The 25,594-nt window shown below is 41.0% G+C and overlaps 1 protein-coding gene across 4 annotated transcripts in view; it reads left to right on the top strand.

Moving 5' to 3' along the window:
• The window catches only part of LOC135497316 (ephrin type-B receptor 1-B-like), a 99,775-nt gene that overhangs the window by 69,421 nt on the left and 4,760 nt on the right, over positions 1-25,594 (top strand). The window contains exons 4-12 of one of the 4 annotated variants that reach the window (XM_064787121.1): positions 10,628-10,783; positions 19,559-19,870; positions 20,656-21,073; positions 21,293-21,354; positions 22,725-22,769; positions 23,711-24,040; positions 24,726-24,886; positions 25,063-25,176; positions 25,330-25,524. In XM_064787121.1, coding sequence (XP_064643191.1) covers positions 10,628-10,783; positions 19,559-19,870; positions 20,656-21,073; positions 21,293-21,354; positions 22,725-22,769; positions 23,711-24,040; positions 24,726-24,886; positions 25,063-25,176; positions 25,330-25,524 — 1,793 coding nt within the window. Of the gene's footprint in view, positions 1-10,627; positions 10,784-19,558; positions 19,871-20,655; positions 21,074-21,292; positions 21,355-21,936; positions 21,970-22,724; positions 22,770-23,710; positions 24,056-24,725; positions 24,887-25,062; positions 25,177-25,329; positions 25,525-25,594 lie in introns of all 4 variants that reach the window. The other 3 variants (XM_064787119.1, XM_064787120.1, XM_064787122.1) reach the window with 3 other exon arrangements.

The raw sequence follows: 25,594 nt of genomic DNA, 5'->3' as shown, positions 1-25,594 counted from the left end.
CATTCATAAGGCGACTCGAGAAGCGGAAATGGCTGTTAATTATTCTGCTGCTTGCGGAAGAGACTGGCATCTACTTCAGTTGGGAAAGGGATCAAATGCCCACGCTCCTTGTCCACTACGACATGAATACTTGATGATGGCCTTGGGTTTGTTGAGGCTGGGAGCTGACCAGCTGGAAGTAGGGGTAGGATGGAGGGCAAGTGGCATCTCAAGGGAACGAGATGGTTTGCTGTTGCTTTTGGTGAAGTATTCGCGCTATGTTTGGAGGAAAGGTATGGACACTGTCGCCTTCCTCAACTAGAAAATATTAAGGGAATATAATACCACAAGTGTTGACTACTGTTCCAAAGGAAAGCGTGAGTTTCCCTTAGCCTAGACAGGGTTCAGCCTCTGTAGGAAGGGATGTCAAGAACAATGGGAAATGGATTGTCTGGAGGATGTCTTGGCTTGGCTAACTGAAACTCAAAACCAGTCTTAGCAGGAAGGCAGTGTAATGCCTCGCAAGAAACAATGCTTCACCAGCATTCACATGTTCTGTGTTTTTGTAGTTGTCTTTGCCCGGAGTTGACCAGCTTGCACTTGATGTTACAGGTTGCCATTATGGTAGCTAACTTCAATAGACCGAGAAGACATTGACTCTGGGAACACTAGCTGTGAAGATCCCACTGAAGAGCCATCTCTGTTCAGATTTGAAACGTTCCACCGAAAAAAAAGCAGTCAGCATACTCAAGACATTGACCCAAAAGAAGTACATCGTCTACGATGCACCCAATGCAATCAAAATCATACTCGCTGTAAAAATTCTCCTCCTCTCCTCGTAAAGAACGAGTTCCAGCGTAATCATTACGTTGATGAAGTGTCTCGACTGAGTGTATTTGGTCTCCACTTGAAAAGCAACAACGATACCTGCTCGACTCCTGACGACGGATTATGAATTATTCAGCAACTCCGCTGAAATGCTATGCGTTGCCATAGCGGAGCATCTGCTCTTGTCGATTGCGTTTTAATGATGAGTGTGTACGATGGGTATTGTAAATGTATGTCAGTTTCAGCTCTCCTTAGATTGAGATACAGTTTGGACATTCCAGCCTAGCTTAAACAAGAACTGCTTGGTATACAATGCGTCAATTGTACAATGAAGCTGTTCTTCTTCGTTTGAAAATGTACTATATTTGGATGACAAAGAACAAGAACTGTGGTTTATAGTAAACTGCAAATCTACAATTATGTTGGTTCAGGATAGGGTGGAATCGTCCCAGGTCATCGAGGGGAAGAGTTGTAATCCATGGAGGATAGCGTGTGTTCCCTTGAAGAAAGCACTGCTGCACGTTTCGCTGGTCTTTGAAAATTATTCATGAAGCGGCATTACCGGGTGAATACGGAGAGAGGTACTGGATGCATTATGTATCTAGATGTGAGGTGACCTTTTCTTTTTTCTACGGTTGTCTAAGGGAGATGGTACGTGTTGTGTTTGTGAAGTCTTCGTGAGAGAACTCTCAGAGTTGCCAAGGGGAGTAGAGTTCTATCTTATGCTGTCAGAAGTCCAAGTCTGTGTTTCTTCAACATCAGCTTGGGGGTGAATCCTGAACGCCATGGTGCAGACTAACCTGCTTTTAACCCAAACAAAGTCTGCTGACAGTTGAGTCATTGCCTGCCCAAAGTCTAAGGAATTGTCACTGACTCGAGAGAACCATGAAAGAAAATGTGATGTAGACACCTTAACTTTTGAGAAATTCTTTGGCTGCGATTATTTGTGTTGGTTTTCTTCTTTACCGGAAACAGGTCTGGGCAGATTCGAAACTTGGCAAGATCACGGCAAGTCTTTGATATATACAGATTAAACAGAAAATTATGAAATTAGAACCTCGAGTTTTCAAGTGCATTAGCGGGAATCAAAACTGTTAAGGACTTCGCTTCAGGCATTACTTGAAATTTGTTCAGATATATTTGCACAAGATGTGGCAAATTTCAGATTTACATATAATTTGCATAAGAAAACTTGTCATTGGAATAACCTTGAAGAGTAAACAGACAGAAATATTGGTAATTTATGCCATTTCCGTTAAGATCCAATAACACCAATGTTTTAGAACGCTTCGTTGTGCACGGTTGAAAAGAATGCCAAATGGCAGTAACTGCTCCGTCTCTTTTCAACTTGTTGTAAGGATAACATGACCGTTGCCATTAACACGGTGCAGGGAAGTCTTCCATTTACAAACAAAGAAATATTCATCATCATTTTCCATTCCTGAGCAAGAACATCATATTCCTTAGCTTTTGAAAAACTGCAATGCCGCCAGCTATGGTGAATGCTTCGCCTTTGTAGATGAGAAACGTTTTTCTCTCCGCAGGAGCTACGACTGAGAGACATCTTCATGTTGTAAATACCTTACTTATCGCAGCATCACAGGAACCTCACTTTGACACATCTGTAGCTCTTAAAAGGCACGATATTACCACTATTAGAGTCTAGTACACTGTCAAGTCAATTCCATATTGCTTGTTCGTTTCTCGGAACAACCATGGCACCACTAATGTTCTCCAAAAAAAGCCATGATCGGTACGAGCATTGTGTGATGGTGTTACTAGCAAGAGTGTGTTGTCAAAGCTGTTCTGAGGGCTATGCTTCTTCTTCGAACCACTGCTTCAGCAAGAGTGTGTTGTCAAAGCTGTTCAGAAAGCTATGCTTCTTCTTCGAACCACTGATTCAGCAAGAGTGTGTTGTCAAAGCTGTTCAGAAAGCTATGCTTCTTCTTCGAACCACTGCTTCAGCAAGAGTGTGTTGTCAAATCTGTTCTGAGGGCTATGCTTCTTCTTCGAACCACTGCTTCATCAACGTGTACTCTCCCCAAGGCCACCCCCGCTCGCCTCGGCCATTTTCTCATTAACGAGCGAGTTAATTTGTTCTGAGGAGACGAGAGTCAACAGTCCGCCATCACAGCACTTCCAGATTCACCTGGGCAGGTGTACTGAGTCAGAAAACATCAGCTACAACCGAGAAATCACCAAGGAATTGCCGCGGAAATCATAGAAATCAGCGGTACAACATGTTGCCAAATCCTATTTAAGATGTAGAGAGAGTAAACCAACAATGGATTATTACTGTTCCAACTTATCTTACTTGTAAAATTGCATTGGGATTTATTGATAAATGTATGGTCGTCTCTGATCAACTTGTCATGGAACAGGTTTAAGGTGCTATCAGTGTTGGAAAAAGGTTGTGATTATCAACGTTTCTTTGGTAAGGATGATGAGGCGTGCAAACAAGAACAATTGGCTATTTCAAAGTGATGCCAACTCCTATACTGCATGTGATTCAAGAAAGAAAGAAATCCTTGTTTGCGAAACATCACAGCAAAATATTTTTGATAATGCTCGAATCTTCAATTTCATCACAGTTATTGACAACTCAAAAACAGATGGAATCAGATTCCAGTTTTTCATGGAAACAATTTTCCAGTTGAAAAGCAGAGTGTGGATAGAGTTCTTGGGATATGAGGAAAGTCTTTCATAGATTTTAACAAGATGCCTGGTATGTCATATGATATTTGCTGTCAAGAAAGGATTTAAAAATGCTTTACAGCTACTGGAATTCGATAACATTTCTGCGAACGAGTGTATTGATAATACATATATGACATAAGTGGAAATCCCTTTGCCTTGTCAAGATTTCATTGACAATGGTTTCTAGTATGAAATCTGACTCAGAATTGCTGGTCAATTATGATTTACACTTGGTGGTTTGCATGGGAACTATCAGCAGTACCCAGTGAGGAATATCACAAGAATCATTGCGCTGTTAATCCCCTGTAGTGAGACAGCAATGCCAATAATGAAATCCCCACTTCGTCTTCACAAGTATCTCTGCAGAAAGTTAATCCGGCATTATGTAGCCGAACCAGGGATGCAATCTTGCGGCGTGAGAAGCGACCAAACTGTTGCTTGCACTTTGCCACTGCTAAGTGCCAGAATCATTACTTCACAGAAAATGCCATCTACTTTAACTCCTCTGGGCGTTGGCGGCTTGAATGTCAGAGAAATCAAAGAAAACGCTACAAATGTTCCGTTATTTCTCGCTGGGAATGTCACAACCTGTTGCTTTGGAATCGTTCGGACGCCCTTAGATGTTAGAATGACTCATCCCGCCATGACTGTTGGTCTTCCAACGACCACAGCGGGAAGCCATTTTCAACAATTGCGAGATGTGGTTTCATTGTGTACGATGCCATCTGGTGACTATAAGTGGCTTAGAAAGCAAACTTTTGATCTGTTGTTTTAAAAGCGATCATGACGATGAAAAGGCAACTCATCTCCGATGTAGATATATAAAGTTCCATGTATGATGATATTGAAAGTGTATCCACCCTTATTCATCATATATGATGTCACTACCCCCTGCAGAGTATCTGTTTAGATATGAATTGCAGAATCGAGATGGCCATTTTCACTTCTATTGAGAAAGGTGTGAGAGAATTATATTGATATCATCAATCCGAGTTGGTCAATGCGGTGACACATCTGGGCTGGGCGGGCTGGGTCCTACTGTGCTTTTGAGGCAGACTGTAGGCCTCATCTGTAATCTCGGTACATAAGAGCCCAGCCTGGTTGTACACACAGTGCAAGAGGTCTTCATGGGCGCAGCTCGCCCTAGGCGGAGCTGCTGTGATTGACACTGATAATCGACTTTAGGTCTCACTTTCATTACCCGTGTCTTCGTCACCTTATAACAATCACACAGATTTTGTGCTCTCACCTGATGTCTCCTAGTGGTTAATAAGATCCCTGTTTGTGACATTATCTATTAATCTATCTATCATCTTTTCAAAATCAGCCGTTCTTGGCTGTTCGCTTGAAAGTCTCATGACTGTTCTCCTACATTTATATGCCCAAGGGGTTAATTAGAGAGTTCACCATAGTGAAATTGAGTGAAGTACAGCCCGACAAGCGCTAGATACTTACCAACTGTAATATCACGGGTCAAAAAACTTCCGCGAGAAAACGTTGAAAGCTAGTAAGAAATGTACAAGGTGAAAAACCAGAAATAGTCCCGGAGCTAATCAGCCATATTGGATGCCAATAACACGTGTTGCTAAACTTTCAAATGAAATCGACTCAAGTTCCACTACGGTCTCGTTGCGTGTAATTAAATTGAAAAGAGCTTGCATCTGGTAAGGATACCCTTATTCCTTGAGTCCGATTCACGGCAAGCACACTAGATCTACCTGTACATTTTCTTTTGATTGCTGTGCATTCTGCATTGGTGATTTGATCCATCTTGAGGTGGAATGCAATGCCTGCTCTCGCTGTGTGAGTAGAACCAAACTGGTCAGAGTAAGGACCTCATTAGCACTAAGTTGTCGAGCCTTTAACTCGTCAGGAACTGTCTGTATTGGTAGGAGAGTGTACATGATTCGTTTAACACCATGAAAGAAAGAAATGCGAAGAACGTTCTTTTCAGAAGTGTTCAAACTGACCACATTTATAAGAACTGTGCAGTCTCTACCCAAGTGTCCAAACAGTCTACAGCCAAAACAGTCTCTACCCAAATGTCCAAACTGTCTACAGCCAAAACAGTCTCTACCCAAATGTCCAAAGTCTACAGTCAACACAGTCTCGACCCAAGTGTCCAAACAGTCTACAGCCAAAACAGTCTCTACCCAAATGTCCAAACTGTCTACAGCCAAAACAGTCTCTACCCAAATGTCCAAAGTCTACAGTCAACACAGTCTCTACCCAAGTGTCCAAACAGTCTACAGCCAAAACAGTCTCTACCCAAATGTCCAAACTGGTCACATCCATGCAGTCTCTACCTAAGTGACCAAACTGTCGACAGCCTAAACAGTCTCTATCTAAATACCATTGCTCAGAGAGAATAAAAATTCATTGTAATGAACGCAAGTGTTCTCGAGCGGAGTGGTATGATCCCGCCTTAAGTTATTCCTAACAAGCATCGAGTTCTTTCTCTGGCGACAGAACCCATATCATTTCCTGAGAATGTGTCTAATCGTGCTGAGGACATCTCACTTCTTTGACTCAAATGCCAGAGAAACTTAACGAAGGACGTTGAGTGCAGAGAGCATTGGAGAAGCAATGACAGAAATGCAGAAAGTAATGCCTCGCGTTGACATGTGTCTGTTTTGAAAACCCCTGAGACTAAAAAACAGTGATCATTTCGCTGCGTATCTCCATTGTATCGTCAAGTCGCCGTCATGAGTTGACGATAACAGGAGGGAAATGACCAGTGGGATTTATGGTCAGGTTCCTTGCGACGTCAAATCACATGGCCGACAGACGCACAATTCCGCTTTGGCGTTTTTTCCACTCACCCATCGGAACCTGACGCAGGAAGTAAATGAATAATGGCAGCAATCCCCATGGTAATTTGCAAGATTTTCCACATGGCTTTTCATCCATTTGAGATAAGTCTCGGCACATGTTTATTGCTTTCTGTGTGAAGTGGTAGTTGGCGCTGGTTGCTATAAGTGTGTTTCTTTCGACATTTCCTGGCAATTTTGTCACTTTTTCAGGTTCTTGTTTATATCACCTTTAGGCATTATGTCAATTACTATAGTAGAGTCCATGTCCTAAGAGTCTTTGACTTGGTTGGTTATACCTTAGAGAGCAGAGCATCCATTACAAATCTGTGCGGTAATGGGCATAGGTGACAATATATCCCTTTCACTCAGCAACAGAATCTTGGAAATTTCTTTTCATTATCTGCTTCTTCTGAATCGATTTAGCTCAGTCCTTTCCATCAGTGTCAAGTGTTGAAGTCAGACGTCTTCAACACTTGTTCTGGTCATGGAAAGTGCAAGGTGTAATGCCAAGGATCATCCTTTCACCTCCTTCTACACTATAACCTGGCCTTCTGTACAATTCGACGCCCTAAGGTCAGTGTAAGCAACAAAGATCTTTTGCAAGAATGTCATCTTATAACTGGGTGAACAAAAAGTTGGGCATCAACATTCCTCTCAAGGTTCTATGGTAATATGGTAGTTATCTATCTATAAATGTTCTTTATTGGGTAAGCAGATAGGCACTCGGAACATGATGATATCTCTCTGTAATAAACAACATAAACGTCGACCATCTTTGACTAAGTGGTTGTGCTATTGTTGTCATTGAGCTGCACAGTTGGGATTTACTCTTTTATTCGAGAAGCCATTTCCATGGTAATCAGAAAGTTTCTTTGGTACTGCATTCTTTCAGATGTGCTATATTAATATATTGCTAAGCGACCAATGTATAAGAGAAGTATTCTTGCAACATCTTTGTTTATATTGTCGAAGATTGTTGAAGGCAGATTCCAGCTTGGTGAGGTTGTTCCAAGTGCTACAGTTTGAAGCATGTGACATCAAATACTTAAGTGAATAGTGTTCAACTCAGAACGTCAGAAACCAAGCTCTGTGTGTGCTTTCCATGGTGGAACCATTTACAGGCGTAAGAGGATTTTGAGGCAAATATAGAATAATTCCAAATCACAGACTCCAAACACTCGGTTTTGAGATCAGACTTAAACCTTGCTTTCAAGTGAAGTTGACATTAGCGAGAGCTGTAAATATTGAAGCGAGAGCGCTCACCCCAGATAAGGTCAGGTGGCGTAGAATGAAATTGAAGAAAGGAAAGAAGGTTCAGGAAATATCACCATTGAAAGCAGATTTGGTCAGAAAATGACAACTTAGCATTAAAGACAAAGTTTAAACTTTCATCATTGGAAATGCCGGGAATGTCCACTGGCTTTCCCAAAATTGGCTGAGCTTGACCTGAAATTTAGAGAAGATGTTTTTTTGCTCCACATTCTCATCAAATGAAACTTTTCAGCAGCAAAGTCATTATTCATTTGGAAGATGTACAGCCTTAGCAGAAAACCTTTGCGGGGAATTCACAAAAAGGCCTTACTGTCAGAATACATCAACGGGCCTTAGATGAGATTTATACTTGAGAAGAAAACCCTGGACGAGTCCGCCCTGTAGCGGAACCAACAACAACAACAAAAACTGACATCTGAAACCAATTCCAATTACCAGAAAAAGGGCAATAAAAACCTCGCAATGGATCCAGTTCTTTGGTTCCCATGGCAATCCAGCCGATCTTGAGAGTTGCACTCGGGAATTTCTGCCGCCGTTCAACAGGTCTCCTTCACAAGAGCGGAATGGGAGGGAGATGGTTGGGTTGGAGCACGCCTGGGACGAAACCGATTGGTTGTTTTAAAAAGTAAAGTTATTGTCGCTCTTAAAACTTCTACGTTTCTTTCTGGCTAATGCAGTTGCATCTATTTTGGTTAGAACTGAGAGGTTGAGAGTTACTGTCTATGTTCGTTCTGGTGTTGATTTTGCTCTCTGGCAATTCTTTGAACATAAACAAGGATTCTGCCATAGCCGCTACCAATGTTTCATGAGTATCGTTGCTTCGACGACAATTCTCTGCTGTGTGTTGCTACTGGTGATGTATAAAATGTGGAATTCCAGCTGACGTTATCAAGCTTCCCCGCTGGCGTGCCACGGATTCTGTCAAGATTAATTCAGGCACTCTGGGAATCCGTGTTTAAACCTTAAACGGCAGATTCCTGCGATTACATCAACTCGAGATTACAGAATTTGAATCATTTCATGAAATTACCGATAAATGTTCAAATCTCGCCAGATATCTTGAAATTTAATCATCGCGTTTAACTTCGAGTTTAGATTCCATAGCGATAAGGTTGAACTGGGGGAAAAAAACAGAAATGTATGCCTTGCTGAAGACTTCGTTTGGCTTTGAGGAATATCTTGTCCAATCAGATTGTTTTTGACAGTAGGCCTACATGTAGTTGTTCTTTCTTCTGGCAGACGATAGAAGCAAATTTAACCCCTGATTATTTGAAACAGTGAAAATACCTAGGAAAAATGGCAGCAAAATAACTTTGCAATAGTTTTTCAAAGAAACTTCAATATGTTGTTTAACATTTCCCGTGAGAATGACGCTACATTCAGCAGGTGCGGGCTACAGATATACCCATAGGCTATCAAACAATTGAATTCAAACATCAACAATTAAAAACAAGATCCCATTTCGAAAATCTCGTGTTTGTAAATTGCACTTTATTTCAAATGAGTCGAATGATAAATCTTGTGGCAATTTCACCCCAGCAATGCCCAGTTCGATGCACCTTGGGTGCACTAAAATGTACAATACTGTACGTGAACGTGAGCTTACAGAGTGTTGAATCCACATCATTAATCCCACAGAGGCTGGACCAATCATGCGTAAACACCCCAACCCGCTCAACAAGTAGCGAAATCGTTCTTTCTCGAGGGCAAAGCGTGACGCTGAAAACTTCACTTACGAATCTCTGTTCTTATTTACATTAAATGCAGTTGCTGTTTACTGGTAAAACGGATTCATGGCATACATCACTGGGTTTGGTCGCTTTATCCAAAACTAATTGCTTGCGACTGGGTATATTACTGGGATTGGTTTGGCAGTAACCTTTTTCAAGGCAAGGTTGATGTCTCATCATGTTTTGAAAAATACTTTTGAGGCTAAAAAGTTTGCTCCAAATACCTGATTCCATCAGGAAACGAGATTAAGAATCAACCAAACACTCTCGTACTTGGAGTACAAGCAATCATATAAAACGAATCATTCTCGTTGGCTCCTTGAATGAATTGTGATTGTGATTTCGTGCAATCTGATTTTCCTTTTGTAATGAATATGACTAAGTTCTAGATTAGCACGTTATGTTACAAAGATCCTGTCATTCTTTCGTCAAGCATCGAGAAAAAAGTTGGAGAAAAGTCGTAAAAATACAAATGTGACAAGTAAATGCGATGTCACAATGACAGAAAAACAATAGTATTGACACTTATCAGACAATCCGGATTCAGATTTCCCGTAATCACCTGAAAGAATGAATGAGGAAAAAAATCAGTATGTTAACCCATTCATAGCCTCATTTCAACCTTTGCTGTTGATGTTGTGTAAGAAAAGTCAAAAGAATGCCGCTTTTATACAAAATAGATTGGATTTCAAGCCGATTGCTTTGGTTTTTGACTCCGCTTACCTGATGGGTGAAAAAGCAGACAGAGCATAAAGCTTGAGGCAGACAAGACTGACGTCTGCTACGAAACCTTTGATTCTGAGTCAGCAGACGTTTAGAGCAAATGTTACATCGGCGGAAGTGAAAAGGCAAAAAGACAACAATGTTGAAATATGTTAGAATCTTCTTCATCCAAATCATTGCTTGACCTCAACAGAGGATAGTCGCACTGGTATCTGGTTCCAAAGTTTCCATTTCCTCTGCTAAGAACAATATATAGGTTATTGGGTTTCATTTCCCTCGACTGCCTCTTATGAATACTCACGTATAACAGCTTCTGGGTCAATATCGCCTGTTACAGACCACCTTAAAGGAAAACGTTGGTTCTTGAGGAGGTTGCCAATGTCTGTTGACCAAGTATCCTATTTTCTTTATCGCCCAATACTTTGTTCACTATTAGGAAGGTAGTATTATGGGAGAGTTCATAGGAAAACAATTGAGGTATTGGTTGACATTGTACTCTGCTAATGTAATTGGTTTTTGTTACAAAAGCTATGAAAGTCAAGCAAAATTTCAAATTTAATTTCATGTCTTTCTTTCTCGTTCTAGATTGTCCAATCAACACGTACAAGTGGAATGTCGGTAGTGATGAGTGCCGCCCGTGTCCCGACAAGTCTTATACGGACAAGAAACACTCGGTCGAGTGTAAGTGTATCAAGGGCTACTACAGAAGCAGGACCGACCCGCCATCCAGGGCCTGTGCTCGTAAGTCAATTTCCTCTCGTTTAACTGTATCAAGAAGCCACATGAAGTCAAGGTTACGAGTAAAACTCTCGTCCTGAAAGAGTTGGTGTTGTTGGTACACCGCAGCATGTCGAATCCCCTCCTAACAATCTTGTCTAGCGCTGATCAAAGAGATTTTAAAAGCCTCATTTCCACATCAGTGCGTTCTTCGCACTTGTCATACATATTGGGGAAACGTTTGTTGAGCGAGGACGAGGAATTGATCGATGCCACCTGCGGGAGGCAGGAAGCTAAGCAATGCTGAGGGTGGTTTTGTCACAGTAGTAGATCGTAGGTTGTATTTTCAAGAGGAAAGGGGTCCGACTTGAAACTAAGGCAATTCTTCTCAAAAAGACACAACACTGAAATTCACCCAAAAGCAAATGGCGTCCTAAAAGCACCAACACGCCATAATGACTTCCAACACAAATAGCATTTTCCAATTTCTTAGCCGAGTGCCAGGCCACCTTAGCATTTTAAAGGTCAACTTTCATTAGCGCAATAAGGCATTTCCATTCCGTTCGCAATTTGCCGCCAGGGTCCTCAGGCTAGCTCTGTCATTTCGGTTAGCTTTGCTTTAGCAGATAATGTTATAATGTTAGTTTTAGCGCTCTTTCAATCATGGATCAGTTCATGCCAAGTTGGCCTAAGTTCCGGTATTTTTGCACAGTTACCTCCGCAGTGTACTCGTCTTACATTGTAAGCTTAAGGTGGAGCAGAATCAGGTTGATTTCACCAGCATTTACCAAAACTTGGATATGCATTGATGTACATTTGTGTATACAATACATGGCTAATATCGGCCTTTTGAGTTGAAATTGAAATTTCATCATCATCCAACTCTAATTTCCAACAAAAGTTCAGACCTTTTATCTGCCAATTTAACTTTTGAAAATTATGAAATTAAAGTTGCTTTTATCAGTTTTAAGGTCTTTGATGATTGATGCAGGCTGATGTCTTTTCTGGCAGGAGGTGACAGGAGTGTGATTGAGTACCAGGCAGAATTATAATTAGAAGTGATTCTGATTGGTTGGATATCAATCCATGAGTGCGAGGCAGGTCCCGTGAGATCTCATGGCTTGAATTCTAAAAAATGAAATTAGCTCATTGCGATTTTGATTTTCCTTTGTTCTTTGGAGATGAAATTTTCGGGAAAAAAACTCGGTCTATTTCTGCAGTCTGTGTCTGAAACTGATAGAAAAGGGTTGACACTGGAAAACGAATTCATTCTCATCAACTTTACCCAAGCTAAATTAAAATTGTTCCTCCCGAATCAAGAAAAAGTCCCAATCAATGAGCACTTCTAATGGATTCCAGAGGAATTAAAATATTTTCTTTTTCGTTTCCCCATTCTCGACAACCCGTTAAAAACACCGTTTTGCATGCTGCTCATCATTGCAGTAACATCCTGGTTACCGACTGCGTAAAGATGCTGAGTACGAAGCTTGGGAAGTGTCGCGAAGACGGCAGCAAAATCATCCGAGGCTTCCATTGGAAGACGCGGAGCTTCCCGAGGATAAAATTTCATTTATTGCGATTAATTGGCTGGCACTCGAGATCGGCTACGTCTTATAGCAACGTTTGCTATCTGAGAAATCGCTCGGCTTAGCATGTTGACAATTGAAGATCTGGTTATTGGATATGTATATATTTGCAGCAGGGTTGCTATTAGGCTGTGTCCTTGTTGACTTGGCAGAATCTTTGCTACAGATATCGTTATAGTCTTTTCCATATGGTGGATTCGACTCATTGTCTGTGTGTTTCAAAAAATTATGGTATTACATGTAATCTAAATGACTTGCATGACATAGTCTGATCAGGTCCAATTTGCTCCGATTCGATTAGCTGCTGCTGTAATTAGTAGCAAGATGCATCTAATCTGATACGAGACATTTATCAAACCCTGTTGCATGTTGTAATAAATCCTGCAAGTGCATTCTGGGTAACGAGCGAGAAGCCGCAAACATGCGATCCCCAAATCAACAACCTGCTCCGCCAATTGTAGAATTATACCTGTCGTGAATTGCGAATTCTGTCACAACCAGCGGAAATCAATCTTGGCTTTGATTGGCTTATGATAACATGTCCAGGGAACATGCACCAGCGTTAATTATTGCTCTGTAGCATGCATGAGTTTGCTTCGATATGAATGCACTATCCAAGATGGTGTTCTGCAGTGTAGCATGCAAGAGTCGTCATTGACAAGGTCTTTTGTCATTATGACTGCGCTTTCAAAGTTGATGCAAATGTATAAACACGGTCAGAGATTCCACTAAAGACAAAACCTCCGGGAAAGCAACCTCACCAACAGGTTGCAACCCACTGTGGATTGCGAAATATCTCGAGATCTATCAAGAGGGGAATTCTAGGAAATTCTATCCACCAATTATTGGTAGCAATATCATTAGAACATTTCCAACTAAATCATTGGAAAATGTTCACGCCGTAAGTCGCAGAGATGCGTTTAGCATTGATGAAATCCTATATGCCTCAACACAACGAACAGAATACTTATTGACGAAATCGGCAAGGAGTTCTATCGCTGACAGAACATTGATTTGCTTGTCAGAGGCGAGTATTCTGGGTGATTAGCGTGAATTTTCCCATTGATTTAATGAGACATCTACATTTAGTTAACGGAAATTGAGAGTTTGTTGAGAGGTGAAAAAATGGCGCTAACGAAGTTTTGACATGTCTTTATTGAATTCTTATCTTTGTGTTGGGTTTCAAGTAGTTTTTCTTGACATTTTCTCTGATTTCTATATTTGGCTGAGTGTGTTGCAACTTAAGTTGCTAGAAATACCTCATATTAGTATACAGTAACCTGTATGCAACTTACAGGTAAACTAATGATGGAATGAATTCATCTTTTTGGGCTGTTGTGCGAAATACTACTGGGCCGATTTCCTCAAAGTTGTTTTTTCTCGGTGTTGTTGGTTTAGGCAATATTTAGATTTTTGGAACCGGTCTGTGTTGATCACTTGCAAAACATCAGACCATGAGTTATAATATCTCATGAAATCTGTATAAGTTCCGCCTAACTTTGCCTATCTCGTTAGTCTTGCTCGACTTGCGCCGTGAAGTGAATTAAGTCCCCATTTTCCTAAATGGAACACCCATTAATTGCTAATTGCGCAATCTGAAAGATGATTGATTAAAGTGCTCTCAGCCGGCAACTTCTTAAAATTCCATCGCGGATAAATCACATGTTCAAACTAGATAATGAAATCTCTAAAGCGGCCGAGATCCTGCAGATTCCCTAACAAAAAACTGATCGCAATTCAAGATTCTTGTTCGGATCTGACGGTGTTTTTATCCAGCATGCAACATGTTCTTCCCGTCCATTAGCGTCAATTAAATGTTTGTCACCATAGCGATGGCATGTTATCGACAATTCGACACGAAAAAAAAAATTGGCATCCGTTATTTTTGGTCCATCCTAAGCCGAACCGAAAGCGACTATGCATTCATTAAGACATACACACCACAATACACAATGTGTTTGGTGTCCTTAGATTGACATCAACTTCAGAAAAGATGTTGAAATCCACTCGCTTTTTCAAAGTAGGTGGAATAATCAAGTTAAGAGATTACAAAAAATCTCAAGGTTTTTTCATCATTCGATCTAAGGATTCTAATTCGGTTTACAATTTGTTGGATTAATATTGATAAGAATGTTTAAGGTTGTTTGACATCATCTCAATAGTTGTCTTTTATCTGAGTGGTAAATTTTTTTCTTCAACATTGGATCTTGTCAGCTAACTACTGTGGAGATAGCAACAGCGTTGACTGGGGATTTGGAATCAGACGAGAGATTTAAACCAAAAGTTCTTCCCAAAGCTTCCTTGCACGACTGTCGGTTTCCTGGGGCCGGTACCAGCAAAACTACAGCCAGCACGAGCGCTGACTGCCACTAACTGAAGCACTGAATTTCTATAAGACTCAAGTTGCCTTTATTAAGGGAGACTGACTTTTACCCCTTTTCCCCTTTAATTTGCACCAAACAGCCTAAACCGATGGCTATAAATCAGCTGATAAATTCATTATTTTTAATTTCTCCTTCGTGAAAATTCGATAAATAAATTCAGCATCCGAGGTGTCGCCAAGTATCCAATGACAACCATATGATTCTTTATGAAGAATGTTCCCAGTTGATGAATTTCCGCTGCGAGGAAACACGCTGAGGAAAATGCAAATCCTTCGAGTCGACGCAACCTTTTGCTAACCTTGATTGGCATCAACACAAAGAATCACAAATCAATAATTTTTCATATTCAGATTATTCCCGTAGGGTAGAATGCCGCCAAATATGCAAAATAACCCTAGTAAATGCAACCGAACGACGACGATGATTGACATGTAATATAAAAATTCATAAATCCGAAATTTCTCGAGCGCAGAACGTCCCGAGGTAATCGCAAAAGCAACATGTGGAAATTGAATTTTTCTCGCCAGATTCAATAAAACGACAGATGAGTTCCTATTTTCCCTCATCTCGGTTGACGTGAAATGCGGAATGAAGTAAATTGAATCAATTAGGCGGGAAGAGCTAGCAATAACTCCGTAATTGGTGCTGTATGTGAAAAAGTAATCAACGTTACCCAAGTCGATGCTAGATCGGCTGGGGTTGCTTGATTTTCGTTTGACTTAACGAAACCGTAACTTGGTAAATTTGGTTGTATTGAAAACGTAGTTTGTGTGGTCAATGGAGTTCCTTTGATAGGTGCCCTGGCCGAGATTTAGTAATTTGCCATTTGGGGTGCTTTTGTGATGACAACTTGATTTAGAAGTGGTAGTAGAACCGGTGTGACAGCGGATATAGTCCCCCTGGAGTCATAGTCCGGTAGCATTGTATTTGATCAATTAAGCAGCATGCATGATCTATTGTACCGCTAACCCTAACCAAAACATTTAGCAATACGGGCTATTGTTACACGGACTATCAGCCATAGGACTACTATCCCTTGCACACCGGCAGTGGTGGTTTGAATCTTCAGAACATCACTTTTGTCTTGCTTGTAGCTATGTGGAGACTAACCTGTATCTGAGACCAGTCTCCTTGATATTCTCACATCTTTCTTAAAACCAACATCATCTCTCACACCACCCACGCCTCGAAAGCTCCTCATCCTCTACCACTAAATCAAATCACCTAGAATTGAAACATTCCACATCGCGCCTTCCCGCCGAAGCAAATACCTCAAGCACCAGTGGCGAATCAAAAAGGCGCCATCGTTTACCAATGAACGCTTGTTGCGCCTCGCAAACCAAACAAGAACACCAACCAAATCTAATTTGCGAAATCTGAAGTATCAAGGCTTCGTACTTCGTGTAATGTTCTGCGTTCCTTCTTTGAACAGTCGCGACTAGCATCTTAATGTCGTCTCATATTGATTTGACGTTTTCGGCTGATTCCCTATTGATCCTCGGAGTGTTGGCTAGAAGTGTCGACACACCTGATGCACGGAGCTTCCTATTCAGAGATAGCGATATTGGATATTTGGTGCATCGGTAACACAGTTGCTTCCCTTTGGATTCGGATGCACAGATGCTGGGTTTAACCCTTTATATCATGGACTCTGGCTAGTCTTTAAAATATGCAAAAGGTTATTTGTTTTGTCTTAATCTGTAACCCATACCCAGAAATGAAAAACACAATTGAACTAGTGGACAAAGTTGACAGCAAAATCGCAGTGATTAAGATCTTTATATCTTAACGCTAATCGGCTTAAATGTAGGACCATGAAATCAGCTTTACCTCATCGAGGTCCACAATGACGATTTAGATTAGTCAGCTTAGTGATTTAATTTTGAATAAAAAAGTTTAAATTTTTCACGGCTTATTTCTTGTTGCTATATTGGATGTAATTAAACCATGGGACTAGTGTTAGGTGGACAGGGTAGTGACAGTAATAACGAGTCCTATAACACTCAAAGAGTTAGCCTGACCAGTTGTGAAAAAAGGGCTTGCAGGCTACATCCTGCACCGAAACTACTGTGGCATTTTGGCAACTGAATGCAATATCACGTGACTATTGTCGCATAAAAAATGCTCCCAAATGTGTCTGAGTCAAAAAGGGTTACACCATTTCTGTCTCCATTACCTGATTCGGCCAATGCCTGAAAGCCCAGTCACAACTGATATGCGCAAAAAGACATTTGAAGAAAGAAAAACTGGATCTTCGGCAAGTTTTCTTTCCAATCTAATCATTGCTGCACCAAAGCAGCACGTGTGCAATCAATTTAATTGAATTCCTAATCAAGTTTTACTCATGGGAGATTGTTTTTTCCTATAGTTTAATGCCCTGTAGAACTCTCAATCTATAATCAGTATGTGGTTGCTCTGCAAAATTTATGAATTTCAAAATGAATGCGTTCGCCCCCGTTTTTCATGGGAAGTATATCTTTTTTGAAAATTCTTCATTCAAAATGAGATATCACAAAAATGTTTGCTCATATTTACATGAAATGATCTCTAATTCAAATGCCTCATTACCATTACGGGACAATACCCACAAGGGTGTATCTTGCTTTGACGACAGGCCTGTCACTTTTAGTTTAGGCAGTTCGCGTTTATTTCCGTTGCACAGCAACCAAATTCCAAGAGATATTTTCAGCATTGGTTTGGAAAAGTTATATCAGTTTTGTCAAGACATTTGAGTGATGTGTACCTTCAGGTTATTCGTAGTTCTGAGAAAACTTTGAAAATAGGCCTATTAGAGTAGGCTTTCGTGGTGGCCGTCAATATTCACATGTTCAGCTCTTTCCGAGGCCTGGGTAGGTGGCCCTCGCCTGGGAGTGCAGCCGACAAACTGTTCGCCCCCTGTTGGGTGAATTGGCCACAGGAAGTCCTCAGAATTATCACACACCCTCAATTATCATTTTCCAGAAATTCGTCAACGGATAACTTGCCAAATTAAAGGTTTCGAGATTTAGGTATTGTTATCATAACAAAACGTTGAGCGTCTTTGAGCTGATTGGAGACAAAGCAACGAATCCCCACCAATTTCCGCACGATACATGCTTTGTATCGATGCATCAATATTTATGTTTTCCGATTAGGGAATTCATCGTCTAAATACTTTCAAACATGCCCCATGTTGAGGCAGTTTTCGTGACTATATCGGCATGCCAATATCACCCTTGGTCGCCCCTTACCGCTGTTCCAATCCCTCATTAGGGCGATGACTCAACCGTGACCTGCACGCCGATACAATCTGCCAATAACTCTCCATAATGACCTAGAGAAAGTTTTCTCGGAGATGTTTTTGTCACACAGGGCCTACTTGAGATTGGTATACTTGAGTTATAACCAGGCGTACAATAAACCTTTTTAGACCACCCCTCGCTGAGCCTTTTAATCGCTATAAAACTTGAAGGCTTTGTTGTATAGCTTTGTGTATTGTTAAGCATGTCATTTGAATTACTGGTCCACTTTCGCCTATTTTCTAAATTTAGGTGAATTTAGCCAATTTTCTCATCATTATGTTTGCTGTAGTTATACTGCTGTTAGAATTTCGACATTTTTTGCAAAGCAGAACTGTCGATGATAAACACTTCAACTACCAACCAACTTGAGATTTATACTTTTAACTAACAACATAAAAACAAGAAAAATACCAGAATATCAAATCACACCTTTTAACGAGGCTAATAAAGCCATGTAAACTATCCAATTATAACCAGGCGACCCAACGCCACCGCGATTGTCTGTGTCCCCGTTGAGCTATTTTGTTAGGAATGCTACCGTGGTTTCCAGCAAACCATATACTGGTTGCCCTCGCTCCCTGGTGGGCCACGACCTGCAACTGTTGACAAACAGCACATGATCACTTTATCCGATAACGTTGCCACTGAGAATAAATATCGCTTCCATAGGAGACCAAGGGAAATCAGATGAGAGCAAGGGTGTTCTGGAGGAATGTGTGGGAAAGAAAACAATCATAATAAACGAAAGGTATTAGAATATCTTGTTATAGCTTTTCAAGTTGGTTTTTCTTTTGGATCTGAATCAATTTGAATGATACTCTTGTGAGGAGATGACAGTAGCCTAATTGACGCGGTAGTAAAACCGCAGTAAAACACACTATTAGAATTCCACAACCAGACACCAGAAATCCTTTGATAACACTGTGCTGCCACCTGGATTTTATTGGATCAACCACTACCCTCCCGGTCTTCGGTCCAAATTACGAATTTTACATACACCCGTTGAAATTCTCTCAATGTCCAGAGTCGGTAGGTTGAGTGAGACTTGGCGGCAATGATCACCATTGACGACGCTTGGAGAATGAAACACGTGGCGTTTGCGATCTGTTATTGTCGTTGTCGATAAACTATCGTATAAATTCCAAGATTGCTGTGTGTTGGAAACTTTTCCAGTATTCCAGTACAGTAAATAAAGTAAACAGTGACATGTGTTTTTTGTTGTTGATTTATTAAATAACCATTTCATTTGAACACTTCCTTCATCAGCCATGACATAAACTCTGGTAATCTTTTATTAACAAGAGGTACATAAGACTGCCACTCAGCTGATTAGTGAAGTGGAACGAGAGGCTACTGGGCCACACATGCAGCTGAGCAAAACTAGAAGTATTCTGCTCCTGAACAGGGATGATACTCAGCTGAGTTGGAACAATGCTCCAGAGCAGCAGCCTCTTCAGAAAGAATTTGAGCTTTTACTAGCTTCAGAATATGTTTATTCCCCTGAAATTTGGCAAAAAAACTCATGAAATGTCAACTTGTGTTTTTTAGGACCTCCAACATCACCGAGGAACTTGACAATCATGTATTCAGACGAGAGGAAAGCAATGCTGAGATGGCTGCCCCCTCTCAGCGACGGAGGCCGCAATGATCTCTTCTACCACGTCCATTGTTGGGAGTGTGATGGTGCAGAGAAATATTCCCCAACAAACTCCGGGTTCAATCAGACGAGTGTGACGATCGAAGGTCTGGACCCAAGTACGAGCTACACGTTTGCGATTTATGCCAGGAATGGAATATCGGCTGAAAGCGGCTCGGATATGGACCATTTCGTTATGACGAAGATTACTACTGATGCAGCAGGTAAGAGTCGACAGCTATCAGTCATTGCTTTCCCTGTTGATGGTTCACAGGGGTCTCCTGATACTTTGTACTTACAAATTTAGATAAGACTATCTATAGGTCAGCCGAATATGAAATGTGTCCAGACCAATTCTGTTAATTTCAGTGAAGCATTTTAGTCGGATCTTATCAGTAATTCAATAAGAGAAGTTCAACATACAAAAAGAATGTTATCACTAATAGGTACTGATAACTTGGCCCTGGCACTTTTTAGGAAAAGAGCATGCTGATGTAGAGATATCCTAAAATCAAAACTTATTCTAAGACAATATCTTGGAAACCTTGTTAAATCATTATCTCAAACGTTTCTGAGATGTTCGCTAAAAGCTTCAGACCTTAAAGGGTTCAGGTATCGAAGGAAACAGGCTTAATGGATAGGTTTAATCTAATAGGCAACACCTCCCACATCCCGGCCACCGAGACGATATCCCAGGAGGCACTAGTCCGTCACTTTAGACCCAGGAGGCATCACAAGTTATTCATATACCATTTATCACCAAGCAGAATCCCCTGAACACAAAACCATAATTACCAATTTCCGCCATATTAAGAGTCTCATATCTCGCAGATCCCAGTGGCCACACTACTTATTACAAATACATAGATCCATTTGGAGTTGGACAATTTTCGTCATTTATATTCTGCGGAATGGGACGAGAAGGATGGGACTGCTAGTTTCACCCCCAGAATCGGTACATCCTAAAGAAAGCATGATAATTTTTTATCATACTGTCCATTTCTTTCAGTTCCATCGAAAGTTGAAGGTGTGGAAGTCCTCGATAAAGGCCTCAGTCACATCACATTAGCCTGGCGCAAACCGAATGATAAATTCAACGTCGATCAGTACGAAGTCAAGTATTTCCCGGCGGACAGGGCATCAAATGCCTCGAGCATTCAAACAGAAGATGTCCAATATCAGTTCCAGGGTCTGCGGGAAAAGACACGCTTCGGATTCCAAGTCCGCGGGAAAACCATCAAAGGCTGGGGGTTATACAGCGATACACTTTTCACAACGACGGAGAACGCTGGTGGTGACGACTCAAAGGTCACAAAGGTCAACCCAGTACAGGATGCAAGCCCAATCGGAATCATTGCCGGATCAATTGTAGCAGTGTTCGTGTGTTTGGCGATTGTGATCATTATGGTGGTCATTCTACTTCGCAAGTAAGTGTAGCACCACCTTTTGTTGATATTTTTAACACTTCTAACATTGACGTTGGGAGTGCACATTTAGTTCTTACCATTGATTCCATTCAGTGTAGAGAAAGCACGAATCAAATGAACCAAGAAACTGAGATGACAGGATCTGATGTCGACTTCAAACGTCGATCTTATCTAAATCATTTCAACAGCCCATAATATTCTGCCGTTTTTCCATTCCAGAAATAACCGTGCTTGCAACGAGAAGAATCCCGCAGATTGTGAAACACTCCAATACAGCAATGGTAAGCTTTTGTCGACACGTGAAACATTAAGACCGGTGTACCATGTAAAAGTATGCATGGTACATGTATGCCATCTTCAATCACAGGCCCATGAAATGTAATACTATTCGGTCAGCATGTTGCATCGGTTTCACCTGAGAATCCCTGAATTGCCTGTGCATTTGTTATGGTAAATGTACAGTGATTCTGGCTTACTTAGTCTGAGACTATCTATCGTTGATGAAAAGTTGTGTAATTGTTCGATGTCACTCGATATGCAGCATGCACATCTCGTTCCATTTTGTCCGCTATTTTGATGGATCGTGGCGCACAAGCTTTCAGGTCAAATGTGGTAATGCACTGATTCTACATAGATGTCGCTACTTGTATCTGTGCACCGATCATCTCCGTCAGACCCACTTGTGCTTCCCTATGAAACTGAGCCCCTTTCCGGGTTTCCCTGCCTACACTAGAACACCTACCAAGTCAGAACTCTGGGTTTCTGAAGCACCAAGTTAGGAGCATCACTCCCCTACCAAATAGCATAGATTAATTAGCGCCAAAACGCAGTTAGTATTATACGAATGACTTTGCAAATTTCAGCTGGGGCCGATCTAGGTTCCATTATAAGAAAGCGTATGTATTTCCCGTCTAAAGTCATCGAGTTCACACTTCGCAACGCACATAAATAGATAATCAAAAATGTCATCTCTTTCATAACAGACTTCAGGGAATCATGTTTCTATTTGAACTGTACTCCTTTTCGAAACCCCTGTTAAAATCTATTTTACAAAATTTCAGAATTACATATTAACAGTTTTCTGAAGAAAATTTGCCTTGTTTCTCAACATCTGTTGAAGTATATATGAAAATTTGGTAAGAAAATCTTATCAAAGTTGATTTTGAGAAACATGCAAATTTTCTTTCCCGGGGCGTCAAAACCATGTGCACTGCCCCACAACACCGAGATTTAATTAGCTGCTGCTCGCTTGAACACATGGTTTTGAGCGCCTTCTGGTGTAGGGAATCATCACATTATTGCATGCATCTAATGCACTATGTATTGCATCTTTGTACTACTTGAAGTGGTTGGAACCGAGATTTTGGACGCCTGCATGCTGTTTCAGAATAACCTTGTGAAATAACAGTGTATACTGTATCTTGTGGAAGAAAACATTTCAGCATTTTTGAACCCTCACTTCTTCTGAAATAATTTAAGTAACAATTGGTTAGACTTTCTTTGGGAGAGATATTTTTCACCCGATGCATGTCGCTAACCATTACGAAATCACAAGGTTCCTGACCACTACCCCAAGGTGGCGTCGATAGTCTCGGTTCGGTGTTTGTTATGCTATAGTCGTCTTATCTATGTCTTTTTCTCCAACTAACAGTACACTGCCATGGCGTCGATCCGAACCTGCATTTAACTGGGGGGTGTAAGTAATCGATGGAATGTCCATTTTCAATTTTTTCAATCCACTGCTGCACCAATCTGCTTTTCCACCTGATTGTTCATCAAATTAACTTGTTTCTGTCGCATTTTAGTTTTGACGAGTTGATTTTTTTCTTCTTCGAATTTTCATCTCATAAATTAATTTGATTGAAGAAAGTAACAGTGTTACTGTTTGTTTTGGGTAACCATTTGTCTTTAAAGATTTGAATCCCGAAAGATCTTTGTAAATAACTCAAGTAGACATTATGAGTGTACACATTTCTGAAATTTGACCCCACTCGTCCAAGGAAAGCTTTCTTGCTTTTGATGTCCTTTGAAGTCATAATGGAATGCCAGTTGATATTTCTTAAATGCCCTTGAAAATTTTGCTATTTTTTATTTCATCATCATACCACTTTTTCTATAGAATTTTTCTTTTGCTGGTATTTTTAACTTCATCCCCATAGCATGAATTTCAATTGGGTTACATTGTATACTCTAAACTCTTTCTAATCCCTTTGCTATTGATTAACCCTTTGCCAAATAACAAAGTACTCATAGAGCTTTTGTTCCATTACTAACTGATTCATGATTTCCGCAGTCGAATGCTTAAAGGCCTACGCCTAAAACTTGCTTTAAGATTTTCGTATCTTGCAAAACCTCCGGTAGCGAAATTTAACAAGACTACTTACATGCAAGCACAATTTCATTTGTCTCTCAAATTGTAAGAAAGTAAGGCAAAGGGAAATATCCTGCTATCTTTAAATCAAATGATAGAGCTAGACTCTGCAGTGATAGATACTATCACTTAGCATATACTCTGCTAACTGCTATCTATTGACATCAAATGGCTTCAAATATGCTTAGTCATGTTATAAATTTGACTGCAGTATCTTGCTATTTGACCTTGACCTATGTTTTGACCAACTGTATTCTATTTTACAGTGACAGTACCCCTCTTCACCCACCCTGGTTCTGTGCGGACGTACATCGACCCCCACACTTACGAAGATCCCAACCAAGCTGTACGCGAATTCACAAAGGAAATCGACGCATCCCACATCACGATCGAATCAGTCATCGGCGGTGGTGAATTTGGTGACGTGTGCAAAGGCATGTTACGCATCCCAGGAAAGTTGGAAATGTCCGTCGCAATCAAAACGTTGAAGCCCGGTGCGTCAGAGAAAAATCGTCTCGATTTCTTGACGGAGGCAAGCATCATGGGACAGTTTGAGGACGCCAATGTGATATACCTGGAGGGCGTGGTCACTAAGAGTAAGCAGCTTTCTAGTAGGTCAATTTTTTCTATATCTAATGTCCGTCGTCAATTTGTGTGTGTGAATCTTTCAAGCAGGAACGAATATGAAAACTCCAGACCTCAGACTGCAGCTCAGTCAGAAAGACTTAGTTCATCCACCATAGCTTTCTTACTAACCCCCAGTCTCATACAAGCAACATCATATCTGTCAGTCAGCTTTGAGTTACTGTCTTTGGTAGCTGGAGTAATCTTGCCATCTTAAGAGTTTCTGTCTTGGAAAGATGGGGAAATCTCACCATCTATGGGGAAATCTCACCATCTGTGGGGAAGTCTCACCATTCATGGGGAAATCTCACCATCTATGGGGAAATCTCACCATCTGTGGGGAAGTCTCACCATTCATGGGGAAATCTCACCATCTGTGGGGAAATCTCACCATCTGTGGGGAAATCTCACCATTCATGGGGAAATCTCACCATTCATGGGGAAATCTCACCATTCATGGGGAAATCTCGCCATCTATGTTCCAAACATGCTGAAATCCAATCCATATTAGCTCATTTTCACATACATGTATCTCGTTTGCCAGCTCATTTTAGCCAACACTCTAGGTCTCATTCTCACCTTGCCACATTGCTGCATCCATCCTTGTGACATGAGCAGGATGATCTTACTTAACATATCGTACTGTATTTTCTTCAGGTAACCCTATCATGATCGTGACGGAGTACATGGAGAACGGCTCCCTGGATACCTTCCTCAGGAACAACGATGGCCAGTTCACCGTCATGCAACTGACTGGTATGCTTCGTGGCATCGCTGCCGGAATGAAATATCTATCTGAGATGGGATATGTTCATAGAGTAAGTTTGACTTTATCATATTTATAGCGGGAATGGTTCAGTAGTTGAGCACCTTTAAAGAAATCAATTCACTGCATGATATTGGCTTCAATGTTTAGTTATGTGCATTGTTTAGCATTGTGTTCTTTTGAAAAGCACTCTGCCATTGAAATCTAATGTTGTTGTCTTCATTCCAGGATCTTGCTGCACGTAACATCCTCGTCAACGAAAACCTAGTATGCAAAGTAGCGGACTTTGGTCTCTCGCGGGAGATCGAGAGCGACACGACCGATGGTGCTTACACAACCAAGGTATGTGGCAGACGATATCAAATTCACTTCTGGCTGAATCTAAAAATCTGGCTTGGTACTGTAATCATCTAAGCTGTCATCAACATAGTCATTGGGCCTGTCTTTTTCTTGGTCGTCAGATATTCATTTCATTTTTCACTATTGCGCTTTTAGGGTGGAAAGATCCCAGTACGATGGACAGCACCAGAAGCCATCGCCTACAGGAAGTTCACGTCTGCCTCTGACGTCTGGTCATACGCTGTCGTCATGTGGGAAGTGATGTCATACGGGGAGCGACCATATTGGAACTGGTCAAATCAGGATGTCATTAAGGCCGTCGAGAAGGGCTACAGACTTCCTCCACCTATGGTAGGTTTTACGATCTTATCTGGTGACAGTCAGCGAAGGAGAGAGAAATTATCCCAAAATTGATAATGGT

Source organism: Lineus longissimus, chromosome 12 (genome assembly GCF_910592395.1).
Source record: "Lineus longissimus chromosome 12, tnLinLong1.2, whole genome shotgun sequence".
Taxonomy (NCBI): domain Eukaryota; kingdom Metazoa; phylum Nemertea; class Pilidiophora; order Heteronemertea; family Lineidae; genus Lineus; species Lineus longissimus.
The sequence above is the reverse complement of the archived record's forward strand: the minus strand, read 5'-3'. Positions and strand labels throughout refer to the sequence as shown.